The 10222-nt window shown below is 41.1% G+C and overlaps 1 protein-coding gene across 2 annotated transcripts; it reads left to right on the top strand.

Annotated features, from left to right (window-relative positions):
* The first annotated feature begins 40 nt into the window (after positions 1-40).
* Positions 41-6009, top strand: LOC139195174 (uncharacterized). Of its 2 annotated transcripts, XR_011579807.1 has the most exons (4): positions 3956-4071; positions 4207-4652; positions 4752-4818; positions 5630-6009. XR_011579807.1 is itself a non-coding variant. In XM_070820339.1 (3 exons), the coding sequence occupies exons 1-3, from the start codon at positions 66-68 to the stop codon at positions 5634-5636; spliced, it is 303 nt and encodes a 100-aa protein (XP_070676440.1). In that variant the 5' UTR covers positions 41-65; the 3' UTR covers positions 5637-6009. The 2 variants fall into 2 exon arrangements, 1 of the variants encoding a protein (XP_070676440.1); XM_070820339.1 differs by lacking the exons at positions 3956-4071; positions 4207-4652 and adding an exon at positions 41-294.
* The last annotated feature ends 4213 nt before the right edge of the window (positions 6010-10222 follow it).

Here is a 10222-nt window from a genome sequence, read left to right on the forward strand (position 1 = left end):
CTCAGGAGCCATATCCTCAGGCAGGGTATTCTCAGGATTTTGGAGGTTATTCTTCTTATTCCTCTATGCCAACTGGTGGATCGCAGTGGCATCAGGGAGGTCAGCCCCGTCAGGGGGAAATTGCTACTGGTGGTGCAGGATCATCCAGGCAGCCTAGTCAGCCAGGCCAGGGACGTAATCCTCAGGGACGAGGTAATCAGGGCAATAGAGGCCGAGGTGGACGTCAGCAAGCTCAGGGGCGAGTTAATCATATGTCCCTGCAGGAGGCTCAGAACCATCCAGACTTGATAATGGGTACGTTAAATGTTCTTGGTCATTTTGCTAAGGTTTTGATTGATTGTGGTGCTACGCACTCTGTGATTTCTCATACGTTTGCTCAAATAACCCAACCTCACCCTTCACCTCTAGGATTTGATTTAGAGTTTGCCATGCCTAGAGGAGATAAATGTTATGTGGATAGTGTGTATCTGGGGTGTCCAGTGATGGTTGAGGGCGTGATTATATCCGCTGATCTTATTCCGTTAGATATTGTGGATTTTGATGTAATTTTAGGGGCCGATTGGTTACACCATAATCGTGCCCATATTGATTGTTATGGTAAATCAGTTACTTTTTATCGTCCTGAATTACCCGAGGTTACTTTTGTGGGCGAGAGAAGTGGGGTGAGACATGGAGTTATTTCTGCCATGAGGGCGAGGAAATTATTATCGAAGGGTTGTCAGGGATATTTGGCACATGTGGTATTAAATGATGTTGCTCCTACTAGTATAGAAGAAGTTGGTGTGGTCAGACATTATCCGGATGTTTTCCCTGATGATTTGCCGGGATTGCCGCCAGACAGAGAGGTGGAATTCTCTATTGATTTGCTTCCAGGTACGGACCCTATATCTCTGACTCCTTATAGAATGGCTCCTGCTGAGTTGAGAGAATTAAAAATCCAGTTGCAAGAATTACTTGATAAAGGTTTTATTCAACCTAGTTCTTCACCTTGGGGTGCCCCAGTATTATTTGTGAAGAAGAAGGATGGAACTCTTCGATTGTGTATTGATTATAGACAATTGAACCGGGTAACGATTAAAAACCGTTATCCATTGCCTCGCATTGATGATTTGTTTGATCAGCTGAAAGGTGCATGTGTATTTTCTAAGATTGATTTGAGATCTGGGTATTATCAATTGAAGATTAAGGAAGATGATGTACCTAAGACGGCTTTCCGGACTCGGTACGGGCATTATGAATTTTTGGTTATGCCATTTGGGTTGACTAATGCACCTGCAGCTTTTATGAGATTAATGAATGAGGTATTCCAGAAATATCTTGATAAATTCGTTATTGTTTTTATTGACGATATTCTGGTATACTCTAAGTCCCAAGCAGATCATATCCGACACCTTAATTTGGTGTTAAGGAAATTAAGGGAGCATCAGTTGTATGCCAAGTTCAGTAAATGTCAGTTTTGGTTGACTGAAGTGGCATTTTTGGGGCATGTTGTATCAGCTCAAGGTATTCAAGTTGATCCTCAAAAGATTGCAGCAGTGGAGAATTGGGAGCAACCTCGAACCGTCACGGAGGTACGAAGTTTTCTTGGCTTAGCAGGTTATTATCGACGGTTCGTTCAGGATTTCTCTATGATTGCTTTACCGTTGACAAAGTTGACCAGGAAGGATGTTAAATTTGAGTGGGATGAGAATTGTGAGCGGAGTTTTCAGCAATTAAAGTATTGCCTCACTCATGCACCGGTGTTGGTACTTCCTGACGATAGCGGTAATTTTGAGATATATAGTGATGCTTCATTAAATGGTTTGGGATGTGTTTTGATGCAGCATAATAAGGTGATTGCCTATGCTTCTAGGCAGTTGAAAAATCATGAAAGGAATTATCCTACTCACGATCTTGAATTGGCAGCAATTGTTTTTGCTTTGAAAATTTGGAGACATTATTTGTATGGTGAGAAGTGTAAGATCTTCACTGATCATAAGAGTCTTCAGTACTTATTCACCCAGCATGATCTTAATCTTCGTCAGCGAAGGTGGATGGAATTGCTAAGTGATTATGATTGTTCTATTGAATACCATCCAGGTCGTGCTAATGTAGTAGCGGATGCACTGAGTAGGAAACCTCAAGGTAGGCTTAATGCCTTATATGCTAGTCGTGTTCCTCTTCTTGCTGAATTGAGGACAACGGGGGTAAGGTTGGAAATTGAAGACCGAGATGGAGCTTTTCTTGCTAGTTTTCAAGTCAGGCCAGTTTTGGTGGACCGTATACTTGCAGCTCAGATGGTGAATGAGGAAGTTCAGGAGTTGGTTCAGTTAAGAAGTGAAGGGAAAAAGAAAGACCTCAGAATTCGGGAATCAGATGGTATGCTCATGCAAGAAGACAGAATGTATGTTCCGAATAATGAGGAATTGAAGAAGGAAATTCTGGACGAAGCACATTGTTCAGCTTATGCAATGCATCCGGGAGGAACAAAAATGTATCATACCATTCGACCATTTTATTATTGGCCGGGTATGAAAAGAGAAATTGCAGAATATGTGAGTAGGTGTATTATTTGCCAACAAGTGAAAGCAGAAAGGAAGAAGCCCTTTGGGCGAATGCAACCACTTCCCGTTCCCCAGTGGAAATGGGAAAATATAACAATGGATTTCGTGTATAAACTTCCTCGTACGCGAAGTGGATTTGATGGTATTTGGGTGATTGTGGATCGACTCACCAAGTCTGCGCATTTCATTCCTGTGAGGGAGAAATACCCTCTGAATAAATTGGCTAAGTTGTTTATTTCGAAGATTGTCAAGTATCATGGAGTCCCAGTAAATATTATCTCCGATCGAGACCCGAGGTTTACTTCTAAATTTTGGGTGGCTTTTCAGGAAGCTCTGGGTACTCAATTATTGTATAGCACAGCTTATCATCCTCAAACTGATGGGCAATCAGAGAGGACCATTCAGACGTTGGAGGATATGTTGAGATCTTCAGTACTGCAATTTGGTGATTCTTGGCATGATCGTCTGGACTTAATGGAGTTTGCTTATAATAATAGTTTTCACTCGAGCATTGGTATGTCCCCATTCGAGGCACTTTATGGTAGGGCGTGTCGAACGCCATTATGTTGGTCTGAGGTTGGCGAACGGATATTAGAAGGCCCTGAGATCGTAGATGAGACGACTCAAAATGTTCAGGTAATTAAGTCAAACCTGAAAGCAGCCCAGGATCGACAGAAGAGTTTAGCGGATCGGCATACTACTGATCGAGTGTATGATGTGGGTGATTGGGTATTCTTGAAATTGTCGCCTTGGAGAGGTGTGGTACGATTTGGGAAAAGAGGAAAGCTAAGTCCGAGATATATTGGACCTTATGTGATCATTGAAAGAGTTGGTGAAGTTGCCTACCGGTTGGAACTGCCTCCGGAGTTATCTAAGGTCCATAATGTGTTCCATGTCTCTATGCTTCGGCATTATGTTTCTGATCCTTCTCATGTGATTCCTCCTCAACCGTTAGAGATTAATCCGGATTTGACTTATGATGAGGAACCGGTCACTATATTGGATTGGAAGGATAAAGTTCTAAGGAACAAGACGGTGAGTTTAGTCAAGGTGTTGTGGAGGAACCATTCTGCAGAGGAAGCTACTTGGGAGACGGAAGACCGGATGAGAGAGATGTACCCAAGATTATTCTACGAGTATTGAATTATGATTTGGTTATGGGAATTTCGGGGACGAAATTCTATAAGGAGGGGAGATTGTCACAGCCCGTCCCGGAGGTACTTTTGACGGGAATGTGAAATGACAGAATTGCCCTTATTGGACATTAAGGTACGTAGGTACGTAACGTTATTTTGAAAATAGCATTGGTTGGATGGGATTTTATTGGAAATTGATTTGTGGTATGTTTGGTTAGGATGAAGTGGAGGGTGTGGATTATTTTAGACCACACCTGATCTTCATCTCTCCCTCTCTTCCCCCGTGCTTTCCCTGTCTCTGTCTCTCCCTCACAAACTCACACCCTCACACACCCATATCGTACGGACCACCACCAAAACCCTTCAAAACTTGACGGATCGGGGCAAATAAGGTATGTATCTTCATCGTTTTGACGTCCTGAGTTCATTGGTACTAGTTTTAGGAAGTGAAACCTTCGATTTCACGTAGATCCCAAACCTCCATTTTTGAGGTACTGTTCATGCGAACGTAAAATGTTGTGTTTCAGGAGATTTCAAGCTTGTGGTGAGCTTTAGGAGGTCCTAAGGAAGCTCGGGGACGTTCGTTGGAGAATTTTGGACGCCGGGATCGTAGGTTTCAAGTTTGGCCGAACCCTTGGTTTTTGCAAGGTGAGATTTCGTAGTTTTTAGGCCCTAAAACTAGTCCAACGTGATAGTACACTCTTAGGGCTTCAATTTGGTATAAAATACGAAGAAAATGGGTGAAAAACGAAGGAGAACAGTGAGTTTGAAAATCGGCCGGAGTTCGGCCGGAGTCCGGCCACCGGAGAACCAGTCCGGCGAGACCCTGCGAGGAAGATGACACGTGCGCTGCACGTGCTGCGCGTGGCCAGCGCGTGGACCCGTGCCACGTGTGGCGCGTGGGGGCGCGTGGGGCTTCCAAAAATTTTTCTAAAAATTTCCCGATGCTCGTGACGTCGAGTAGGTCGATGTGGTATATTCATATACCAAAATTGAGCATCGTATGAGAAGTTATTTCGAATTATTGGTGATATGCTTAAAATTAATGTTTTTATAGTTGTTTCGCATATAGGTGAGACGTATCCCGAGGACGACCGCATCCAGGGACGCCACAGGGGTTACGACCCGTCGACTTATCAGTGAGTGGGCAGTTTTGTTTTCGTATTACCTATATACTATTGTTTTTCCCAGAAAAATGCTTTTATGAGAAATTATGTTTTGAAAATGCCATGCATAGAATTATTTGGAAAATGTGAATTTCATACGAGTTATATGATTGATATATGATGCATACATGTTGCATGGTGCTGTGGAGGCACAGGTAAGTCAGGTGAGTTCATTTATTCATTGAATTGTTGTTGAGATGTTTTGAGCTCATAACCTGCACCCTAGGTGTTAGTGCTTATTTTATTCACCACACCGCACGCTCGCCTTGGATCCAAGTAAGTGGATGTCGTACAGACCATGTGAGGGTTCCGACATGCCAGTCGTACAGACCATTAGAGGGGTTCCGACTGGTGGGTGACCTTAGATATGCGCGCTGATGATATGATGAGAGAAGCACTAGAGCGTATTTTTACACCTTTCATCGTATAGACTACCTTACGTAGTTCCGAGTGATGTGCAGAGTAGGGCCGTATAGGTCACTGTGGTGACTCCGGCTTAGTGGGATTTGAGCTATTGAATTAATCGTATAGGACCAACTGCAGGGTCTCCGATTGATTCCTTATTTCACCTGATTTATATTTTGATTTATGGCATGGCATGTTTTCTTGAAAATGTTAAAGATTTGAGATTTAAATGTTGAGATTTTATATGGTTATATATTTCTGGGAAAGTATACAGGTTTATACAGGTTTTTACGGCGAGGGGATATAACTGTTTTAATGAAATGTTTTGCAAAACTAATTTGTTTTACTGACCCACTCATTTTGTTTTGCGCCCCTCCAGGTTCTAGTTTAGCGGTGGTTGGCTCACGAGGTCCTTTCCGGCTTTCTGACAGATTTGGGACATGTAGGACTCACCTGAGGGTGATGTATTCTTATTTTAGTCCTACTTGACTGCAGTTAACCTATGCTCTGAACTTATGTGTTTACTTGTAACTCGTCCGGTTATGTCCGTAGGTGGTTATGTTGAGTTTGGTTTGAATTTCTGTTGATTTATGTTGTTGTTACGCTTCCGTGTCGTGCTTATGGTTACGTCACGCCCACGTGACGGCCAGCACACCTGGATCCTCCGGATCAGGGTGTGTCATCAATCCATGTCATGCCATGTAAGAATTGACATTTCGATTGGAAAACGGTAAAGTTATCTTCTTTTTTTTACTGTTATTATTGATGTGAACCTTTTGACTTTTTCTTTGGAGATGCTCTTAAGTGGTTTAATTGATAGATTAGAAGGGTAATATTATTAGAGTGCTGATATCTCCACCCTTGTGTCTTATTTCCTCACCCCCTTCTTAATAAAGATCTTATTCACAAGTTTACCCCATTGAGAAAATGACGTATAAGGACTTAGAAGCCTAACCAAGGGCAACACTTTGATTTTTACTGTTCCAAATAACAACTTTGCTCTCTCTAGCTCCTTTTTTCCTCATCTCCCTCACAGTATTATCCTCATTTTCTATTTCCCATCCAATTTGTTTTTCTTTCTAATTTCTTTTTTATGCTTGTTAGTCACTCGATTCGTTAATTTCTGGATTTAGGTTTTTGCTGGTTGTGGCAACAATGAGGATGATTATGGTAGGCTGAGTGGTGGTTGTGGGTTGTGGATTTTGTCTGTTTTAGTTTACAGTAAGATAGCAAGCGCTCTTTTGCTGGGTTTTCCCACAATCTATATTTCATACAAATCTAAGCTAGTTAGCAAACAATTGGTTTGGATTTATAACTTGATTTAAGATTAATTTTAATATTCAATTTCAATTTCAAAAAAAATCGCTTTTGGATATATGCACTAATTGGAAATCCTTAATTGATTAGTCCTTTTTCAGTAGTTGTGATGTATGTCCTCAGAACCCCATTCAGCTCAGATGGGGGAATTGAGATGCAAATTTGAGAGAGAGATTGTTTGTTAGGATACAAGTCTATCAGTTTCAAGCTATAACAACTTTGTGTCAAATATGTAAAATGAAGCTCAAGATTTTAGCTTTAGAGTTTTTTAAGCCGGTGATTTTAGGAATAATAGTGGGTGGGGAAATAGGGTTTTAATTTTTTAACTTTTAGTGGTGGGTGGGGAAATAAGACATTGGGATGGGTCTAGTTGCACTCTATTATTATTATTATTATTATATAGGCCATGTATGAGAGGATTGCTAGCTATATTTTTACCTATGCTTTTTTTTTCTTTCTTTTTCTACGTTGTTGCTAATTTTTCTCATCAAACATTGAGGTGCTTAGATAAAATTTCCATTTACGAGGTTACTTTATTTAGATCATTTCTCTAAAAAAAATCAACCAATTTGAAAATCGTATAGCATTGCCATTATATTGTCGTGATTGTTTTGAGTGTTTAGCTAAAAAATAAATAAATTTGAAAATGTTTTGATATTAATTACATGTGTTGTTGTGTAAATTATTAGTAGATTGTATTTAGAATACTAGAAGATCTTATTCCTTTGTGATTGTATTATTTGCAAGGTAAGAAATACTCATCAGTTTACTATAAATAAAGGCAAAAATGATGGAAAATAAGCATAACATAAATTCCTCATCTCTCTCCCTCTGATGCCGCACCCTCTCTCTCATAGGCCATAACATGTTATCAAGCACGCTCCTGACTTTACGTTAAGGAATTGAAGGTTATTTACAAACTCGTTCATAAGATACATCATCACAATCCAAATTCTTCTAAAATACGGTCTAAATGTCGATATTTTTTCAGCCTGATTGCTTGAACCATTCACCATTGAACATGCATTCTGTTGATGCACAAAATCAGTGAGGACTTTGGTACAACAGAAAGTGTTAAGTTTGTGACTTTCGCTAGATTGCTCCGGTCACTAGTATGGATAAGTATGCAAATGGATAGCGACAAGGAAGCAAACATAAGATGTACGCGGTTCACCCAGGTTGGCTACGTCCACGGAGTAGAGAAGTTCTCATTAATTGTGAAGGGTTTACACAAATACATAGGTTCAAGCTCTCTTTTAGTGAGTACTAGTGAATGATTTAGTACAAATGACATTAGGAAATATTGTGGGAGAATGATCTCCTTTTATAGAAGAGAGTTTCTAGCTTTGTTTTGACATTGACACGTGTCGTGTTGTGATTGGCTTCTGATGTTGACATGTGTCACGCTATGATTGGCTTCTGATGTTGACACGTATCGCGCCATGATTGGCCTCTTGGTTGGAGGGAAACTCTTCTGGGTCCTTGACGGTATAACATTGGCTGGTGCTCAGTAGTTTCGAGATTGGTCAAGTATGATACAAACAGTGCTCCCCTAAGTTCCCGAGTGAGGGAAGCTCCTCGGTTGGGCATTTGTAAGATCCAAGCCGCTGAGTAATCACGAAACTTCTAAGTACCGAAGTGTGGTATCATCTTCACTTGCCTTATCTGTCTCATAGGTAGATGTGACATCTTCTCTAGAAGTACTTTTCCTCCATCCAGGGGTGGTATCTTTAACCGGTGGAGATGCACAAGGTAATGTATCACTTTGACTTGAAGCTTACTTGTAGTTTCAGGCTTGGTCAAACACGATACAAACCATGTAGTAGGAGTCCCCCAAGTCGCCGAGCTAGGAGATTTACCGAAAGAGGTGACAAACAAGGTAAACAATCAGAGTTCCAAGCATTTAGTCCCAGATCAGAAGTTTGATTTCAAGTTCCGGCTGATTGTTCTTATTCTCCCCATCTTGCAGATAGCAAGAAGGATAAAGAGAAGAAAAATAAGAAGATATGATATGAGATACTTTTGCTTTTGAAGAAGTAACTTTCCACAGGCTAATTCTTGAACTGGGCTGGAGGGTTTTTTGGTTTCCTCCAAAGTAAAAGGCCGACTCAAGAATTTGAGGGTTAAAACAAGTCCATTAAATATAGAGTATGTTCGACCTTGATGATATGAGATACTTTTGCTATTGACAAAGTAGTGGATGTATCGGCTCGTGTTCTGTTACGCTTGTCTCCACATGCTTCCTTGTATCCTTCTCACTTTCCCTATTTGTTCCTCAGGCAGATGTGGTATCTTCTCTGGAAGCATAAGATGTTGAAGATGAGTACTCGAGAGCAATGCCAGCTAAGTAATCAGGCAAGGGGTTCCAGGCAGTCAGTTCTTGACTGGAAGCTTGATTCCAAGTGCTGATTGATTGCTCTCTTTCTCCTTGTCTTGCGGGTAAAAACAAGGCCAAAAGAAAAGACAACGAAAAAGCATGATATGGGATACTCTTACTTTTAACCTTGATGATATGAGATACTCTTGCTCTGATGTGGCTTGTTTGCAGAGGTATTATCGGGGGGAAAAGAAGCTGAGTATTTCGAGAAACTCTGCTAAGAGTGCCCTCTCGAATGTGAAGAAAAGTTAAGCATTTTTTTTATTTGCAGGTATGCCTGGCTGTGGAGGATAAAGGTCGACATATATATTGGAATTGTCCCAAAAGCGAGTGGTAACGCTGTTCCTTTACCCTTCTCGGTCATAACAATGTAGTGAGAGCTGCAAGATTCACGTGTTTTAACTTTGTCAGAGCACTTTGAAAAAGTGGTCTGTGGTATCTGGAAAGCTGATGTTACGTGTAAAGATTGCAGATAAGTTTTATCCAAGGAAATTTGGTTCTCGAAGTTCGGAGAGCGGTGCCTCTTCGATTTTCGAACAAGCAATCCTGTCGGGGATCTGGCTCTCAAGATTCGGAGAACGGTGCCTCTTCAATTTTTTGAGAAAGCAATCTTGTTGGGAGTCTGGCACTTGAGATTTGGAGAGCGGTGCATCTCCAATTTTTGAGCAAGTAATCCTGTTGGGAGTCTGGTTCTCGAGATTCGAAGGGCGGTGCCTCTTCGATTTTTGAGCAAGCAATCTTGTTGGGAGTGTTTTCTCAAATGTGAGTAAAGGTTGGGCATTTTTGCCAGTCTGCCTTGCCACGGAGCACGGAGGTTGACACACATATGGACTTTCCAGTTATCAAGCAGTGGTGTTGTTCCTTTACCCTTGTGGGTAATAGTAGGGTAGCTGGACTTTCAAAATTTATGTGTCTAAACTTTGTCAGAGATCTTTGGCAAAGTTATCTGTGGTACTCGAGGAGCTGATGTTGCGTGTGGGAATTGTCGACATATTTTACTCAGGAAAATCTGCTTCTCGAAATCCGGAGAGTGGTGCCTCTTCAATTTTTAAACCAACGGCCATGTTGCCCTTTCTTTTATAGGGGCACCAATTATGTGCAAGAAGTACGTTCATAGAGTTATTGCTCGAATGAATTTTTCCATTATTTTTGTACTTCAGAGATTTATTGCACCTCATTTCTCCTTCATCATTTCTGAGAATGTCTGGCCTATCCGACCATCGTTTTGACTTGAACTTTGGTGAAGAGGTAGCTATGCCTTCTTAAGACAACATATGG

The sequence above is a fragment of the Malus domestica genome, chromosome 04, assembly GCF_042453785.1.
Source record: "Malus domestica chromosome 04, GDT2T_hap1".
Lineage (NCBI taxonomy): Eukaryota > Viridiplantae > Streptophyta > Magnoliopsida > Rosales > Rosaceae > Malus > Malus domestica.